Here is a 19,432-nt window from a genome sequence, read left to right as displayed (position 1 = left end):
AGCCATTGCTAGAGTACCTGGACTACAGCTTGTGATGCATTCTAATAAATCCAATTTCTAAATGCATAGATTCATTCTACCGGTCCTGTTCATGTAGAGAACCTTAAACAATGCAGCTGTATTTTTTCCACTGCCCACCGAGGAAGATGTGCTAGGAATAGTGCCCATAGACATTCTTCCTAACCCCATTATTCTCTAAGTATTCAGTTTTCCATGAAGACCACTCTTTTTAATGGTTTTCATTTGGCAAGAGTTTGGCCTGAATTTCAGGAATAAAACTCCTACAGCAATGGAGCTATCTTCCAGCCTTCCGATGGGAGGAAAACCTGCTATCTTGTTTGGGATCTGGTTCCTGCTTTTCTTTCCTAGTTGTCCGAAGTCCCTGTGACAACCAGGTAAAAAGTACCTTCAGTTCATCTGACCTTAGCGTGAAACCACAGAACAAACATCTTCTTTTGTGTCCCTAAATCTCTCTTTAATTGTTCATATTCTGGGTATCCTTCCCTCTGTGGGTCAGAGAAACACTCCTCCGGCATAGAATAATGAGCTGTGCATGCTAGCTAGCCACATTGTGTCCAGGGGGAAGAAGGGAAAGCGCTTATGGAGTGCAGGAAGATAGCAGGGTCTGCTATTGGAGCCAGGAGCTTGTACTACTGAAACGCATATTTTTGCAGATCTAGAAAAGGTCTTTGTCTGGGGTGCAAGGCAGGATCAAGAATCCCTGTGCTGGGTCTTTAAGCAGCCGTAACACTATGGGAGGTGCTCTTGTCATTCAGGCCTCACTAGCCAATCAGGACCTCCAGGCGAGCTGCCAGTCAAGCGTGGTGCCGGGCTCTTCCGGGCGCCAGGCTTCAGGTTTGGCTTTGAAGAGGAGCAGCGCCCGTGGTTTTGTGTACCAGGCTTGGAGAGCTGCTGCAGGAAGCTGAGAGCTTGGACAAGCTGGGAAACCACGACATGGTGAGTGAGGATTAAGCTGTCCTTCCCAGATCGGGCGTGGCAGATGGTGAGGTGCTAGATCCGGCGTGATGTGTATTCCCTGGATCTGGGTGGGAAGCTGCAGCCAGACTCCCTGTACTTTGAGGGTCCATGCAGTCCTTGAAATGCCCTGGACCCGGAGGCAGGCCTCTGAATAATTGTGCTCAGTGGGCTGAGTCTGCTCTGAGCATTGGGTGCAGGGAGTTGTGTGTAGATACATCCCTGTACTCAACTTGAACATGCTTTCGATGCACCCATGGAAAGCACGTTGCCAAACTTGGAGAGGCCTAGTTGCCTCAGTACCTTCTAGAGGTTCAGCATTGGTATTTAACCTTTTACGTGCATGATCCATTTATAGTTGATTTTGTAAAATGGCATCTCACGCGTTGGGTAGCACTTCACTGCTAAGCTGTCTCCTGGCCTGCCTGAGGCCCTTGATTGGTCTAAAATCTGCCAATATCTAGGCAGAAGAGGGACAGCTGGGGCTGTCTGGCAGAAAGAATAAAGAGGAGGAGGAATCTAGAGAGAAGAAGGGGAGGAGGAGGGAGAAAGAGAGGGCCACACCTCGGATGAGAAGCCAGACAGCCACCAGCCAGCCAGACAACAGAAGCAGGAAAGTGGGACATACAGACAGAACAGAAGGTAAAAAGCCCTGAGGCAAAACGTAGATACAGAGAAACAGGTTAAGTTGTAGGAGCTAACAAGAAAGGAGCCTAAGCTGAGGCTGAGAATTCATAACTAATAAGTTCCCATGTGATGATTTGGGATCTGGTTCCTGGCCCAAAAGAAAGCCTGCTACATTCTCCCAATTACTCTGTTTCAAATTGGTTGTGTTTCTCTTTTGCTGTTATTATTGCATGTATGCATTCTATGTCTGTGTACATAAATATTTAATTAATTGACATTTCTTCTATTTATATGGTTTCAGGGCAGACCACTTTGTTTTGGATAACCAACTAGGAGGCTCACCCCTGGGAAAGAACAATTCTCCCTCTCTCAATGGTCATTACTTTCCTGTAGTACTTTGTCTAGGGAGAGGGTCTCATTAGATTTACCCTCCTCAGATTCTCTATGTTACTATGTCTACTGGCAACGTTTTCTCCTTCACCAGGGATCTTCTTGCAGGACTCAGTGTCTGTCTACTTTGCCAACCATGGCTTTGGGTTCCCAGTTCCTGTATGGTTCCTGCTCTGGAGGTCCAGGTCTCTTTTCGGGCCCTGTGGTTGCAGTGGAGGGGTTGTCCTGCTGTCTCCACTGGCCTTGGTGTTAGAGCAGCTCACCAGTTTAGTTGCTGTAAATTCCCCCATTCTGCCCCTTTTTCTCAAACCTGAGGTCACCACAGGATTCTCAGGTCCTCTGACTTAGGCTAAAGTAATTTCTGGAAGGGTATTACCAGGGAGGGGACAATGTCTAGGAGCATGTTGTATGGGTGTGTCTGTGAGGGACTTGCTTGAGAGTGCATTTGGGCATTGCTGTGCTTGTGAGGAGATGAGTGGAGGAATCTCTGTTGCATTTGCTTCAGGAAGGGGGAGGGTGTGTTTAGTAGGCCATTGAGAGGCTTGTCTCAGGGAAGCAGGAAGGTGGGGCAGCACAAGTTCACAGGCCCTGAGCACCAACCCAGTCTCGTCTTGCCCATCTCAAATATCTGTGGAGCTGAGGGAGGTGTTCATGGAGTGCCGCCTCACCTGATCACTTGCAGCCTGGGAATTAGTCCCTGGAGATCCCCAGGACCTGTATTGAGTTTGTCAAGGAGTCAGCCAGAGCTAATGACGAAACCAGAGAGGCGAAGGTCATAGTGCCGCTGCTTTAGCTGTTAGGAGTGGCAGGATGCTGGGAACGGCTTTACATGGTTACATAGGTGAGAACCTGATTCAGGGTTAGTGTGACAGGTGTCCACCTGTCCTTTCTAAGGACCTTCCTGCAACCAGGCTGCCTTCTGTTTTTTTAATTCTCTAAGACATTCTATAGATCCTTCTTTGAGTCCAGATGCAGATGCCTTCCAAATACTTCCTGGTACCCAGCTGCTTTACAGAGCTTTCCATGTCTCCCTCCCCCACTGTCTTCTGAGAGTTTAGAGACTGCTAGTCTTGGAATGTTCCTGGGACAGCATGGGTAATCATCATAGGTGAGCTCACTGGTAAAATCAGAAGTGCTAATAAAGTAAACAAACTCATAACTTGTTTTGAGGCAAAAACTAGTTATATTGGCTGTTGCCAGAATTATGGATCTTGTTGATATTATAAATTGTTGCTGTTTCTGTAGATTGTGGTTTTGTGTGTTGGTAACAGTTGTGGTAAGTGCAGTCAGTCAGCATGGCTCAGTCAACATGGCAAAGACCCGCCAAACAACTAACAGACATCTGTTTTGAGGGTCAGGATCCTCAGGGTAAGTCAAGGTGGTGTCTCTCCAGATTTACAGAGCAGAGCATTGCTCTTGATTTCTGTTTATAGACTGCCCAGTGGCAGTCATGGGGTTCAAGGACCGTGTCTGCTTGTCTTGAGTAAGTGATATCACTGAGTTCTTCTCATAGAAAGCTGTTTTGCTTTGAACATTGAACCAATGGTATAGAATGAAATGCTTACTGGAATTTGTTTTAAAATATTCAATATAAACTATTCATTAAATTATACAGTGTGAGTGTTAGGCTAGCTGGAGCTTTCTAATGAGATCTTGTCTCAAACAACAAAGAAAAACTATATTTGTGAGTATATGTGTTGTTGAGAAATGTCTAACTATCATATTTTCTATGAAGACCAAACTGACTTGAATTCAAGATTTGCCTGGTTCTGCTATCATACTTGGCTATATTCATTTCTGAGAATGATTTGACAGGGACCAGAGGTTGACATCTGAAATGACTTTAAGAGATATTGTCCTGAATCTTGGGACCTCTGCTGAGGTTAAGCTGAGACACTTTAGTGCATTTTGGAAAAGGACTTTCAGGACCGGTCAATATAATTCAGAATTTGAATTTATTTTGAGACAGGTATCTTTAGCTGTCCTTGAACTCAGAATGTAGATGAGGTTGGCCCCAAACTCCCATAACTCTGCCTACCTCTGCCACCCTAGTATTAGAATAAAAGGTGTGTGCCACATATCCAATTGCAATTTTATTATTTATTTTCTTATGATTGTTTGTATGTAAGCTCTCATTTATGTGTGGAAAGGTATGCGTGTATATCATGGTTTGGGTGTAGAAGTCAGAGAATAATTTTGGGTGTTGGTCCTTTCCCTTCCGCTTGTTTGAGACAGGGTCTCTAGTTTGCTATCACATGTGAATAGGCTTGCAGGATTCCTTCTGTCTGCCTTTTGTCTTGCCTCAAAAGCCAGTGGATTATAGACATATACTGTTGCAACTGTCTCTGTAATACAGAAGTAAAGGGATAGTTGCAAGGTCAGCAAGTACTTTATCTGTTAAACCATTTTCTCAGCCCTAAGGTGTATTAAGTAGAAATTTTTGGAGTGAGTCTTTCTTGAGTCACAGTCCCACTTTCTAACCCTGTCTGGCCTGGAACACCCTCTGTAGTAGATAGGCTAGGCCTGGAGAGTAGAAAGGATTTGGGAAAGTGTGGTGTTTTGAGGGAGAGCTACACTTAAATTGATACAAAGCCATGTTACACTTTTGGTAACTTTGTAAGTTCCATTTCAATGAGTTCTTAGAGAGGCTCAGTCTCTGTCTCTCTGTCTCTCTGTCTCTCTCTCTCTCTCTCTCTCTCTTTGTCTCTCTTTCTCTCTGTCTGTCTCTCTCTCTTTTTTCTCCCTGTGTGGGTGTATCTTACTCTCTCCTTCTCTTTGTCTCTCTGTCTCATTGGTAACCATATCATAGGTCAGTTCCTGAGGAGGCTTCTGTAGGATTCTGATTTACTAAGGTAAAAGCATGGGTCAGAAGAATTCTGCACTGTGCCTTACTCTACATGAGGTTCATTATCCTGTCCTGTAGAGCCTCAGAAAATTGCTGCATACATCTGGGAAAGGAGTAAGTCCAAACTCAAAAGGTTTTATATACTTTGGCCTCAAGCATAACTCAATGGTATTTGAGGTACCCCCCCAAAAAGAATGTTTTCTCTGTCTACACTGCAAATTTTATGTGATGAATAATTTTGGTTTTCAACTTAAGAGCTCAATTCAGCCAAGCGACATTCCTCCAGGCACACCTGTGAGGGCTTATCTGGGTCATGTTATTCTCTGGGGTGTTTATGAAAGATTAGTTTGTATACTAAGTACATCGAGATGAGAAAACTCTTCTCCCCTCTAGAAGTGATAGCACCATTCCAGTCTTTTGTTACAAGATAAATAAAATATCCAGAGGCAGATCTTCTTCAAACAGAAGAACAAAAAATCAAAGTAGCGGACTACTAGCTCTTACCACTATCTCAGGCTGAATGGGCCGATCCTGCTGCTTCTCTCCCCAGCTTGGTTAGAAAATCTTGAGACTGAATGTCTTTCTTTCTTTTTTTTTCTTTTGGTATTTTTTCTTTTTTATAATTTATTTTTTAATCTAATTTAAATTAGAAACAAGTTTGCTTCACATGTCAATTCCAGCTCCCTCTCCCTCTCTCCTGCCCCACTTCAACCCTTCCCCAACCCTGCCCCCAATCCCCACTCCACTCTCCAAGGAGGGTGAGGCCCTTCCTGGGGGATCTCAAAAGTCTGTCATATGATCTGGGGCAGGGCCTAGGCCCACCCCCATGTGTCCAGGTGGAGACAGCACCCCTCCATGTGGAATGGGCTCCCAAAGTCCATCTGGATGACAGGGCTATGTGCTGATATATTGCCTGAGGCCTCCTCACTGACACACACTCCGCTATCAGTCTGTGATCTGTGAGCTCCCCCTTGTTCAGGTCAGCTGTTTCTGTGGGTTTCACCTGCCAAGTCGTAACCCCTTTGCTCATCATTCCTCACTCTCTGCAACTGGGTTCCAGGAGTTCAGTTCAGTGTTTAGCTGTGGGTATCTGCCTTTGCTTCCAAGAGCCACTGGATGAAGGCTCCAGGATGGCCCACAAGGAAGTTGTCAATCACGTTATCAGGGAAGGGCTTTTAAGGACCTCTCCACTATTGGTTAGATTGTCAGTTGGTGTCATCCTTGTAGGCCTCTGAACATCTCACTAATACCAAATCTCTCTTCAAACCTATAATTGCTCCTTTTACTATGGTATCTCTCATCCTGCTCTCTTCTACTCTTCCCTCTACTCCACTTTCCTGCTGCCCCATGTCCTTCTCTCCCCTCCTCTTCACCCCCTCTCTTTCTCCCAGCTTCTTCACCCCCCCAACCCCATTACCTCCCACACTCCTGGGCTCCCAATCCCCTCAAAAGATTCTGTCCTGTTCCCCTTCTCTGAGTTACCATGCATATCGCTCTTAGGGACCTCCCTGTTTCCCAGACTTTCTGGCTGGGGATTGTGGGCTGGCACTTCCCTGTTTCAGGCCTAAATTCCATATATGAGTGAGTGCATACCATGCTTGTCTTTTTGTGACTGGGTTGCCTCACTCAGGATGGTTTCTTCTAGTGTCATCCATTTGCCAGCAAATTTCAAGATTCTATTGTGTTTTTTTTTCCACTGAGTAGTATTCCATTGTGTAAATGTACCACATTTTCTCTATCCACTGTTCAGTTGAGGGGCATCTAGGTTGCTTCCAGGTTCTGACTATTACAAATAATGCTGCTATGAACATAGTGAAACAGATGCCCTTGTTGTATGAATGTGCAACTTTTGGGTATATGCCTAAGAGTGGAATTGCTGGGTCTTGTGGTAAACTGATTCCCATTTTTCTGAGGAATCTCCATACTGATTTCCAAAGTGGGCGTACAAGTTGGCACTCCCACCAGCAGTGGAGGAGTGTTCCCCTCTCTCCACATCCTCTCCAGCATAAATTGTCTTCAGTGTTTTTTATTTTAGCTATTCTGGCAGGAGTAAGATGGTATCTCAGAGCTGTTTGATTTGCATTTCCCTGATGGCTAAGGATGTTGAGCACTTTCTCAAGTGTCTCTCAGCCATTTTAAACTCTTCTATTGAGAATTCTCTATTTAGTTCTGTGCCCCACTTTTGTTTTGTTTTGTTTTGTTTTGTTTTTCGAGACAGGGTTTCTCTGTGGCTTTGGAGGCTGTCCTGGAACTCGCTTGGTAGTCCAGGCTGGTCTCGAACTCACAGAGATCCGCCTGCCCCTGCCTCCCGAGTGCTGAGATTAAAGGCGTGCACCACCAACGCCTGGCTGTGCCCCACTTTTTAACTGGATACTTTGTTGTTTTGGATACTTGCTTCTTGAGTTCTTTGTAAATTTTGGAGATCAGCCCTCTGTCAAATGTAGGGTTAGTGAATATCTTTTCACATTCTGTGGGCTGCCTTTTTGTCTTGTTGACTGTTTCACAGACCTTGAAAGAACAATACTCAGTACTATATAGGAAAACAAAAGACCCAGAATAGCCAAAACAACCCTGTATAATAAAGAAATTTCAGGAGACATCACCATCCCTGACTTCAAGCTATAGTCCTGAAAACAGCTTGGTATTGGCACAAAAATAGACAGGTAGACCAATAGAATCAAATTGAAAATCCAATACTAACCCACACACCTACAAACACTTGATTTTTGACAAAGAAGCTAAAATTATACATTGGAAAAAAGCATCTTCAACAAGTGGTACTGGCATAACTGGATGTCATATAGAAGACTGCAGATAGATCCATGTCTATTGCCATGCACAAAACTTAAGTCCAAATGGATCAAAGACCTCAACATAAATCCAGCCACACAGAAACTCTTAGAAGAGAAAGTGGGAGGTACCCTTGAACCTATTGGCACAGGAGACTGCTTCCTGAACATAAAACCAGTAACATAGACACTGAGAACGACAATTAAGAAATGGGACCTCCTGAAACTAAGAAGCTTCTGTAAGACAAAGACCTGAACGGCTTTCTATTCTCAGTGTGGCTGGAGAATGAATGCTTTATATTGACACCTTGCTTCTGTCTTATATACCTCCCAATGCCGGGATTAAAGATGTTTGATCCCAGGTGCTGAGATCATCTTTGTGTGAGCTGTTTTGCTTTAGGCCTGGATCACTCTTATGTAGATCTGGGTGGCCTTGGATTAACAGAGATCCAGGTACTTCTTAATCATGAGTCCTAGGATTAAAGGTGTGTGCCACCTCCTAACCTCTAGCTTCTAGGATTAAAGGCTTATGGCTTGTGGTTGATTTTGCCTTCTGAATCCTCAAGCAAGGTTTAATAAATAATAAATAATACATCACCACTGTCCCGCGCTACCGTCTCGCCAGCAATAACGACGCGGCACACTTAGGATCCTTCTGCAGAACAGCTTTAATGCGTCTTGAGAGGGAGAGCATAAGCTTACAGAGTGGAGACCCGGGGAACGAAAAGCCCAACCCTTATATAGCTCAGCAGTCCCCGCCTGGGACGTGTCATCTCCTGACTGGCTCCTGCTCGTCAGCCCATATGATACCACGGGAGAGGCAGAGAGTAAGGGATGGAAAAGTAGCAGGCACATGCGCACCAAGGTTATTTACTCCAACTGACAACGGGTGTCAGTGCCATCTTGTAATGGAGAATGTGGGGGCGGCTCCCCACATCTCCCCCTTTTTGTTTTAATAGCAAACAGGCTCTCCCAGGACATTAGAGGGTAGAGACAGTGGTTGAACTTCCCAAAGAACAAAATTAGTGATACGTGTACGAAACCTATCCCTAGATTCATCAAAATCCGGGATGCTTCCGACCTGTCCTCTGCCTTTTTTTTGGGAAAAGGGAAAAAATACAGCAGGTAACCCTTATGCAGGACAACATGTCTCTCAGAGGAAAATATCTCTCTGTGCGATGCCTTTGCTCAACACCCCTCTTGGGAGGCCAGACTAAACACTCTACCTTGTGCAATGAACCTAAGTTCCAGGTGTGCAGGAGCTGTTCTATCGGCAGCCTATTGCTTAAGCATAGTCAACCAGATATCGGTTGACGCCCCTTGCTCGAGCGCAGCCTGTGCTTGTGCTATGACCACCTTATCTCTTTTGTTTTGGGTTCTGAGCTTGCAGACCAGCCAGAGAATAAACACTATTCCGCAGCATAGGACTGCTCCAAACAATCCCACCCCCACCCATTCTTTGAAATATGAAACAGCTGAAGAAATCCACGAAGACAATCCCTCCATGAAGGACAGGTCAAGGCGGATAGAATTAATCTGAACAATGGCGACCCTCAATTCGCGAAGCATCTGCTCAAATTCATAGGTCCAATTCATTGCAATTAGTGCCATCAATGTCAAGTTGTTCCTCTTTGTCACGGGAATGTCTCGCCATCCTTTTGCTCCATAACGGTTCTGGTGAGTCGTTCTGGGACCCAAAAGGGATTTTCTTCATTCTGTGGAAAAACATAAACAGCTCCCCTGGATTTTATTAGAATAGGATCCGGGCCTTTCCATTCATTAGTTAGCACATCTTTCCATTTTACAAATTCTTTGGGTCTTTGCGGATCCGAGCAATGCCTTGTTGCTGCATTTTGACCCTTATCATCCAGATTTTAAAAATTCATAGTAAACAATGCCATGGCAATAGCCACTCTTGGTGTTGGGAGCAACTCCTTCATAATTCCCCCTTTTTGTTTTATTAGGTAAGACTTAAGTGTGCGATGTGCTCGCTCCACGATGCCTTGTCCCTGAGGATTGTAGGGCAGGCCTGTAGTATGTGTGACTTGCATTTGTGCAAGCTTCCAGTTCCTGAAAAGGGTATAATCCTTCTCCCCTTTTTTGTTTATCTTCTAATGTCCCTCTTGGGGACTGTAAGGGCTCCCCCTTATCCTTAAATTTACCGGGGGGGGGTTATCTTTCTTAGTTACAACCGGTTTCTTTTTACGTGCACCTAACCTCTCACTACGCTGGGTTTCTGACATGCTAGACGGATTGAGAGGAGCCATGATAAAAATAAACACCTGAGGCTCAAATGAAACAAAAGTAACGACCGCGCACGCGCAGCTCTTTTATCTACAAGAGACTAAAGCACACAGTCAGGCACTGCCACTTATCCTAACAATTGTAATGATGTAACAGTTGTAACAGAGGCTCCAATCCAAAGTCCCAGAATAACATACCTCTCCGAGCGTAGTTACCTGCAGTTCTGAATCCTCCTTGAATCCAAGGGGTCTCCGATGGTGCTGACGATGATGAGGTCTGAGTTCCCGGGTTTCGGCACCAGATGTCCCGCGCTACCGTCTCGCCAGCAAGAACGACGCGGCACACTTAGGATCCTTCTGCAGAACAGCTTTAATGCGTCTTGAGAGGGAGAGCATAAGCTTCCTCTCCTTTGGAATGGGAATGGTTATTCTGTGCCATTGTATGATGGAAAGAGTTACTTGTTTTCTGATTTTACAAGATGGCACAGTCAAGAGATTGTCTTGGGTGTCAGAAGAGCCTTTAGACATTTGGACAGTGTAGAGGCTGTTGCAGACCATGAGGATCATTGAAGTGACTAAATGCATTTTCTTCATGGATGACCATGAGCCTACCTGGGTCAGAATCTAGTTGACTGAAAGAAAAGCTTTCAGAAAAGATGATGTATTTGAACATGTGTCTGTCCTTGATGGTTTTCTTTGGGGTGCTTATAGAACCTTTGTAGTAGAAACCTTTCTGAGTGTAATTCCTCATTGAGGATGGGATTTGAGTGTCTATAGCTTGAACCCAATTCCTGTTCTGTGCTTCTACTGTGCTGTGGTTAAAACTGCTCAGCCAGCTTCCTTCTTGTGCTATCATGCCTTAACCACCATTATATCCCTAACCCTAAATCATATGAGATACAGTAGAAGGAAGAAATTGCTGTTTAGTACAAACCCATTTTGATAGCACACTGCTTTCAGTTTGTTAATTTTTTTTTTTGCTTTTGTGTGATGGTTGAAATTGATCAGCCAGCTTCTTTCTTGTGATGCCTTGACTTCAGCACCATTATAAAGGTATTGCTAAATCATATTAGATACAATGGAAGCAATTGCTATTCAGTGCTAAGCCATTTTGCTAGCCTGATTTTTAAATTTTGTTGCTTTTATTCTTGTGTTTGAAGACAGGGTTTGTCTGAGTAGCCCTGGCTGTCCTGAAAGTTAGTTGCTTTGTAGAACAGGCTGTCCTCAAACTCAGATTCACCTGGCTTGTTCCAAATGATGTGACTAAAGGTGGGCCAACATTCCTTGATTTTATATATATAAATATATATCAACATATATATATATATGTTGCTTTTTTGGGGGGTGAGAGGCCTAGAATGTAAGGTTTTGCACCTGTGCTTCACCCTCAGCTTGAATTTTGAAATTTGCCAGAGGGCATCATTCTCTTTCCCAGAGTGGCAGTATTCATGACATTAGTACTGCCTGGGCCTTCTGTGTCATCTGATTACAGGTGTGTGGCATTCTTCCTGCTTGTTGTATTTGTTTTTTAAATGAATGTGATTCTTTTGCCTGGATACATGCATATCTACCATATGTGTGACTGGTCCTCACAGTCGTGAAAAATGTCCTTCAATTCCCTGAGCTTGGAATAATGGATAGTTGTGATGCCCTATGTAAGTACTGGCAATTAACCTACCTATATGCAAGACAAGCAAGGGCTTGTAACTTCTGAGCAGTTTTACCTGCCCTGTCTTGATTATTTATGATCCGTATTTACATTGCTCATGTTTTCATCTGTCAGTTTAGAACTGCTTTAAACATGTGGTCCATTTTAGTAAGATTTATTAAAATTACAGTTTAAACTAGACCCCTTCGCATTTCTGGAAGATGAATACAGAACTCGAGTGAATGCCATTAGCTCTGTAGGAACTTCAATAGAAAATTTGAGCTCTTCCTATTTTTTTTAAATTGATTTTTGCAGGAGACAGGTTCTTTTGTTTGTTTGTTGGTTGGTTGGGTTTTTTGTTTGTTTGTTTTTTGTTTTATTTTGTTTTACGAGACAGGGTTTCTCTGTAGTGTTTTGGAGGCTGTCGGTCCAGCCTGGCCTCGAACTCAGAGATCCGCCTGCCTCTGCCTCCCGAGTGCTGGGATTAAAGGCGTGAGCCACCACTGCCCGGCGAGACAGGTTCTTAATATCCACTTCTTGCTGTCCTGGAAAGGATTGCATAGACTAGGCCAGCATTCAGTTCAGAGGCAGATGTACGAGCCTCTGCCTCTGAGTTCTGGGATGACTGGCATGAACCAATACACCCACCTTGCTCAAGATTTTTTCTAGTTAGTAATCATTCATAAAATTTCTCTGATGTATACTCAGTATTGTTGATTGGCTTGCTTGCCTCTCTATGTCTGTTAATGGTCTTTTCTCTTGCAAGGTGATATCCCATTCTAAGTGTTCAAAAATGATAGAGGTAAACCTCCTAGTCAGTTTCCTTCTAAATTGACTTGATGATTATTTTATAATGTCTGTGTCCTAGAATAAGTGTGGGAATCAACAGAATTATATAACTATATTGTCAAAGAAGTATACATTTACAGTGTTGTCAGTATCATGTTTTTAAGTATACCTATATGGCATGTTTTAGGATGCAGTGACCTACAATGATGTGCATGTTGATTTCACTTGGGAGGAGTGGGCGTTGCTGCATCCTTCCCAGAAGAATCTCTACAAAGATGTGATGTTGGAGACCTATACAAACCTCACTGCTATAGGTAATACTGTGAAGTTTCCTTCACGTTTTAAAATAAGGGGACAGCTGTTTCTTGGTTATTGATGCTCTTCTGTAATTTTGATTGAAAATGAGGTGACTAAATCAGGCATAGTTCTAAGGATCACAGAAGATAGTAACTGAAATTTTGTACAATTTCCAAAAATACACATTTCCTGATACTATATTTTAGGCTACAAATGGGAAGATGATAATATTGAAGAACATTGTCAAAGTTCTCGAAGACATGGAAGGTAATTTTCATGTGTATGCTGATACAGATGTGCCTTTGAAGACATTTATTGTATCTGTAAGTTTTAAAGAAAAGCAGCAGTGTAAATAATCACAGCTTAAAGTGCATTGATAATCATTAAATTCTCACAAAACCATATACCTCAATGGCAGTGAATTGTGTTTGCAAGTCATTCTTTTAAGAAGGAAGACAAGGAATGAATATCTTAACAGATATCACCATCTTGGATTGTAGCTCTATCAGAGCTATGCTGTAGAACTGCCAATACATTTAGTTTCAAATCACTCATGTTACAAAAGGTATATAGACTGAATAGGTGATAAGTATCCAAAACCTAATGAGCAAATAGTTCATAATAAAGCTAGTGTTACTCATATAATTGTTCTGACTTTGCTAAGTTTAGTGAGATTGTTAGTTACAGTCAAGATTTAAGGGGCTTGTTTTGAAGAAACTTTAGTCCATGTACCATATGTCTATGAGGAAGAGAAAGTCAAACTGTGTAAATTCAATATGGAAACCTTTTATTTGTTATTCTTCCTTTCATAGGTATACCATATATCACTTTGGATACAAGCCTTATGAGCATAGGGATATGGGAAGAACAATGTAACTCTCTCCATCTGAGAACAATTAGAAGATATAGTAGTCTCCCTGTTGAGTAGATATGTTGAATGTGATTTGAGTTTCCAAGTAATTGATTTTCCAGGTTAATGAAGCTGGAATGCATTAACAGCATTATCCTGCAGAAAATCCCTGAGCACTAGGAATGTGTAAATATTTCTGTTTGTCTTGGTTATTTTGCATTTGTAATATGACTCACAGTATAGGAACATTTATAAATGGAATGAATGGGGTAATAGTCTGATTTTTTTCCAGTTCTCTTCAAATATGTGAAAAATCTCAGAGAAAAAGATGCCATAAATGTGAACCAGGTAATAAAGGCTGTTACTATCACAGGCATCTTCAAATATGCTAAACAATCCTTAATGAAGGGGAGTGTGAGTGTAAGCAAAGTGGTAAAAGCTTAAGATTTGGTTAATCTTTACAGTTAGATCAAATTGTAAAATTCATTCATACAGATATGAATCTGATTCAACATCATTCTAAATGTGGTAAAGCTTTATATGTGCCGATTTTTCTTGCAGGCATGAAAGAAGTCATACTGGCAAAAAACCTTCTGAATATACACAATGTGTTAAAGCCTTTGCATGTCACGGTCATCTTCAGTGGCATAAAATAATTCATACTGGAGAGAAACCCTCCGAAGTTATTCAATATGGTGAAGCCTTTGCATGTCAAATCAGTCTCCGAACACATAAAAGGACAGGAGAGAAACCCTATGAATGTAATCAATGTGGTCAAGCCTTTGCATGTCTCAAGAGTCTCCAAACACATAAAATAATACATAATGGAGAGAAACCCTATGAATGTAATCAATGTGGTAAAACCTATGCACAACACAGTAGTCTTCAAACACATAAAAGAACACATACTGGAGAGAAACCCTATGAATGTAATGAGTGTAGTAAAGCCTTTGCATGTCACAAGAGTCTTCGAACACATAGAAGAACACATACTGGAGAGAAACCCTATGAATGTAATGAGTGTGGTAGAGCCTTTGCACAACGTAGTAGTCTTCAGACACATAGAAGAACACATACTGGAGAGAAACCCTATGAATGTAATCAATGTGGTAAAGCCTTTGCACATCTAGTCAGTCTCCAAATACATAAAAGAACACATACTGGAGAGAAACCATATGAATGTAATCAGTGTGGTAGAGCCTTTGCACAATACAGTAATCTTCAAACACATAAAAGAACACATACTGGAGAGAAACCATATGAATGTGATGAGTGTGGTAAAGCATTTGCGTGTCACAAGAGTCTCCGAAAACATAAAAGAACGCACAGTGGAGAGAAAGTCTATGAATGTAATCAATGTGATAAAGTCTTTGTACAACACAGTCATCTTCAAAGACATGAAAGAACACATACTGGAGAGAAACCCTAAAAATGTGATCAATGTGAGAAAGACTTTGCACGTATCAATAATCTTTGAAAACAAGCAAAAACCATACTGAAGAGAAACCCTCTAAATGTAGTCAGGGTAACATAGTTTTGCAAATCATTGTAGTCTTTATATATAAGAATATATCTTTTACTATGTAATTGATATATTAAAGCCTTTGAATATAATAGACTTTGAAAATCTGAAAAAACTCATACCAAAGGGAACCTGAAAATAAGTCATTTGATAAGATCTTGAGTCAACACACCTATGTTCAGTTACAGAAGATTATTTATTCTGGAGAAAAAAAATCTGACAAGTGTCAAAAATCTGTTCAAGCATTATGTTATCCCTCATTATTTTGTTTACACCAGGAAACCCACATGGGCAAAAGGCCTATAAATGTAAATGATAAGCTATCCATTTTAGATTTCATACTTCAATTGCATGAGATAATCATTCGAGGTATGAACTTCATGGGTGTGCATTAGTGCCTTTTCTGTTCCTATTATTCAGCATTATGTCTAAGTGAACTTATGAAAGGGTTTGATTTGACCCTTGGTTCCAGAGCAATAGAGCATTACCATAAAAGTGACATGGAATCAGGTGTCAGACAGGACAACTAAAGTAGGAAGGTAAGAATTCGTATCCTTAACCTGCAGTATGAAATAGAAAGTATAAAATGAAAACGGTATGCAGATGTTCACTCTCAGGCCAACCCCAGTGATATTCTTCCAGCAGAGCAGCATGACCTAAATTTTCACCTGTGATTCTACAGACTGAGAATGATGATTTCATGGTTCTGTTACATGAACCAATTCATGATGGAGAAAAACTCTGTAAGCTTTTAGATGCCTCAACACCTGTGTCACAAGAATTACAAGAGAAAATATTCATTAGTGAAATTTAGCTTAAAGATTTGTTTTAATTTTAATTATGCAATGTCACTGTGTCTTTCTTTGTGTGGGTATGTGCATGTACATTCTGTTTCCCACAAATGTTAGACCCTTGGAGCTTCTTGTAGCAGGAATTACTGGGAGGTCTCAAAAACTTGACCTTAGTCCAGGGAATGAACTAATATTAAGGACTCGGTCATGTTTCTAGTCCTGTAAACATTTTAAAGCTTTTTTTCATATCAGGACATATGGAGGAACTCATACAGGAAAAAAACCCTATTCATGTAAATTATTTGGTAAATACTTTAGACATGACAGTTGTCTCAGTTTCAGGAAAACAAACTTGTCTCATCTCTCTTTCAATATAACCTTGAAGTAAGTAAATTATGTACCAAATTCACTAAAGAGTGATGTGAAGATCTCATTGTGGCTGCTATTTTGCAACATTTAAGGTATATATTAAAGTGTGCTATATGTGTGGTCCATTTAGTGAACTTTATTTGGTGGTTGTTACATTTCTTCAGTGGCTTCTGTTCATCTTTTATTGTACTTTCACTCAGTGAGAGATATTTTTATGCTGCAATGTGTAGAAAGTGTTCATCATATAAGTGGTCATATCAGGCTATGTGTCATCATACTTTTCAAGTGAGGCTGTATGTGAAAGGGTGGTGGTTTTTTGTCCTGGTTTTATTTTTCATATTTTTTCACAGATTCCCTTGAAATGTTGCTTGTTATCCAGCCTGGATGGTTAGTGATTAGTCAGGGATACATTTGAGCTCATGATCCTCATGTGTCAGTCTTGGAAATACAAGTCTAAGGGTAGATGATGTGCTCCCAACATTTCCTGTTCTGTCATCACATTTTAACAATGGTAATGTCAAAATACTTAATAGAAAATATGAAAACATTAAATACCTTATGTATGTGTCCCAAGAAACATTTTTATCTGTCTGGAAGAGATCTAATAAGGTAGAATAATCAGCATTCAACTGTATATTTCACCATATACTTTTTTTTTTTTTTTTTTGGTTTTTCAAGACAGGATTTCTCTGTATTGTTTTTGGAGGCTGTCCGAGAACTCACTCTGTAGACCAGGCTGGCCTCGAACTCACAGAGTGCTGGGATTAAAAGCATGTACCACCAACACCCGGCTCACCATATACCTTGATGTGTCATGAATATGTATATTTTATTTGAAATATCATGCATCTTCATAACCTCATCAGTTATCTACTTGGCACATCACATTGAAGTATTACCTCCTATGGGAATTATCCAGAGATCCCGATAATGTTATGAGAATGACATTTATTTAAAAAAAAAATCTGTTGTGTATCTGTGTGACTATTTAAGCCATGACAGATATGTGGAGACTAGAAGACAACTTTGTGTCTTTTTGTTTTTGTTTTGTCTTTTGAGACAGGGTTTCTCTGTGTGGCTTTGGTTGTCCTGGAACTCATTCTGCCAGTCTGACCTGTAGTTCATAGAGATCTGCCTGCCTCTGCAGGTGCTGGAGATGTGTGGTTGGTCTGCAGTGTTGAAATGCTGGAACTTTGTCAAGCAGCAATGGTCACCATGTGGTCCACACCATTGTTTTACAACATAGCTTCATGTGCTACGGTTATGTATATAAGTAATTATTATTTGAAATTCCATGCTTCTTCATGTCCACATTATTTTCCCATGGGGCACTTCATCTTGAAGTATTGCCTTCAAAGGGGATTATCCAGAGATGCCTTACAATGTAATGGCAAGGAGATTTATTAAAAACAGAACAAAGAAACTTCTGTTATGTGTGTGTCTGTAATGTGATTATAGGTTTTAGACCATGAAAGTTACGTGGAGACCAGAAGCCAACTTCGTGGTGTCTACCTTTGACCTTCTTCATATGGTGATCAAGGTCAGGTACCAGCCGTACACAGCTATTTCTCACTTACTTTTCTCACTGTTGCTCATATAAGATCAATTGAAACATTTTATCAGTAAAATATCCTCTTTTCAGATTGTAAACATATTGTCATCTAGGGAAAGAGGAAAACAGGATAGTTTGACTAATAGATCCTATTTTATTCATAAATGTAAATGATATACTGATATGTTTTGTTTTCTTTTTCCTCTTTTGTTTATTCTGAGGATCAAACACTTGTCCCCAACACTGTCTCAGAACCACAATTGAGTGCCATAGAGTTTTTTCAGTGGGTAAAGTTGGTTGCTGGTAAGCCTAATGACCTGAGTTCAATCTCAGGAACACTCAAATCTCTCCTATAAGTTTTTCACTTCTTTCTACACTCAGGCTGTGACATATGCACATTCCCACACTGGCACATACATAATAACTTTTAAACCCATCGTTGAGGTCACTTGCAGCCAGATGACTCCCTGGGTTTCATTTCTAGAACTCACATAGGAGAAGTAGATAATAGACACCTTTAAGTTGTGTCTTACTACCACATACACATGATGGCACAGGTATATACCTACAAACATAGTTAAGATATTTTTGGAGGGGAGGGTTTGAGACAGGCTGTCTCTGTGGCTTTGGAGGCTGTCTTTTAGATCGGGCTGGTCTGGAACTCACAGAGATCCACCTGGCTCTGCCTCCCAAGTGCTGGGATTAAAGGTGTGCGCCACCACTACCCGGCTTAGTTCAAGCGTTTTAAATGAATAAAATTAATAAAGCAAATAACCCAGTTATGGATAATATATGAAATCATTTGTCAGTTTACATTGTTATTACAGAATTTCAAGAGCTGATACGGTTCATCAAACAATGATGATTTCTTTTAAAATCTTATTCTTTAATTGTCTGATTTAAAGATGCATAATTTAAAAATCATAACATGCCTGGGCTTATAGGTACATTCCTATCATTCCAGTGCTTGGGAGACAGTGACAGGCCAATCTTGCTAAGTTTGAGGTTAGCTTGGGTCACATAGTGAGTTCCAGGACAGACACAGCTATGTAGAGGTATCCTGTTTCAAAAACTTCCTAAAAGAAAAGGCATATCTCAAATTATGGAACTTTTCCTATATAATCTGACTGGAGCCTGACTGGTTTCAACAAATCAGCTTTGTCATCATTTGTTATCTCTGCTCACATCATGAGAATTTTGTTAACAATGAAAATAAGAAGCAAAGTTGAGAGTCCATTCTCAGGGATAGAAAGCCATTGAATCCTATGGAAACCATCTAGTGGGCACTTTCATCACTTTCAAGGGATGGAAGGAGTAATCTGGCATCCCCATCTATATTTTAGTGACATGTTTGTGAGCTGGGGAGTTTACTGAATAGTCATGCTCCTTTTGGGTACCCAAGTTTGGTTCCTAGCACCTACAACAGATCTCTCAGAACAATGCATATTTCTAGGTCCAGGAGATCTGATGCATTCTTCTTGACTAGGGTACCAGACATACAAAAGGTGAAAAGGCAGATATATATATATGATTTCATATTTTAAAAAGGCTTTCATCATGTCTGCTATTTTCAAAAGGAATACAATTTAATGTAGGTGTATAGGTTTTGCCAATGTGTATATCAAGAGCTTACCAGGAACAGTGGAGGTCACAAGAGAGTGTCTGATCCCCAGTGCCTGTAGTTACAGACAGTTGTGAGCTGTCTCTAGTGCTGGGAATAAAAGTCAGACCCTGTGGGTGAGCAT

The 19,432-nt window shown here is 41.2% G+C and overlaps 1 protein-coding gene across 5 annotated transcripts; it reads left to right on the top strand.

Moving 5' to 3' along the window:
- Positions 1-828: 828 nt before the first annotated feature.
- Positions 829-17,558, top strand: LOC101844684 (zinc finger protein 431). 5 transcript variants are annotated; one of them, XM_040754648.1, is made up of 5 exons: positions 835-957; positions 12,494-12,620; positions 12,810-12,870; positions 13,746-13,801; positions 14,015-14,154. In XM_040754648.1, the coding sequence occupies exons 1-5, from the start codon at positions 955-957 to the stop codon at positions 14,107-14,109; spliced, it is 342 nt and encodes a 113-aa protein (XP_040610582.1). In that variant the 5' UTR covers positions 835-954; the 3' UTR covers positions 14,110-14,154. The 5 variants fall into 5 exon arrangements, 4 of the variants coding, with proteins under 4 accessions (XP_040610579.1, XP_040610582.1, XP_040610580.1 ...); XM_040754645.1 differs by lacking the exon at positions 13,746-13,801 and having other exon boundaries at positions 829-957; positions 14,015-17,558; XR_005880435.1 differs by lacking the exon at positions 13,746-13,801 and having other exon boundaries at positions 12,810-12,926; positions 14,015-14,151.
- Positions 17,559-19,432: the final 1,874 nt, after the last annotated feature.

The sequence above is a fragment of the Mesocricetus auratus genome, unplaced genomic scaffold (genome assembly GCF_017639785.1).
Source record: "Mesocricetus auratus isolate SY011 unplaced genomic scaffold, BCM_Maur_2.0 Super-Scaffold_100011, whole genome shotgun sequence".
In the NCBI taxonomy this organism is placed as follows: domain Eukaryota; kingdom Metazoa; phylum Chordata; class Mammalia; order Rodentia; family Cricetidae; genus Mesocricetus; species Mesocricetus auratus.
The sequence above is the reverse complement of the archived record's forward strand: the minus strand, read 5'-3'. Positions and strand labels throughout refer to the sequence as shown.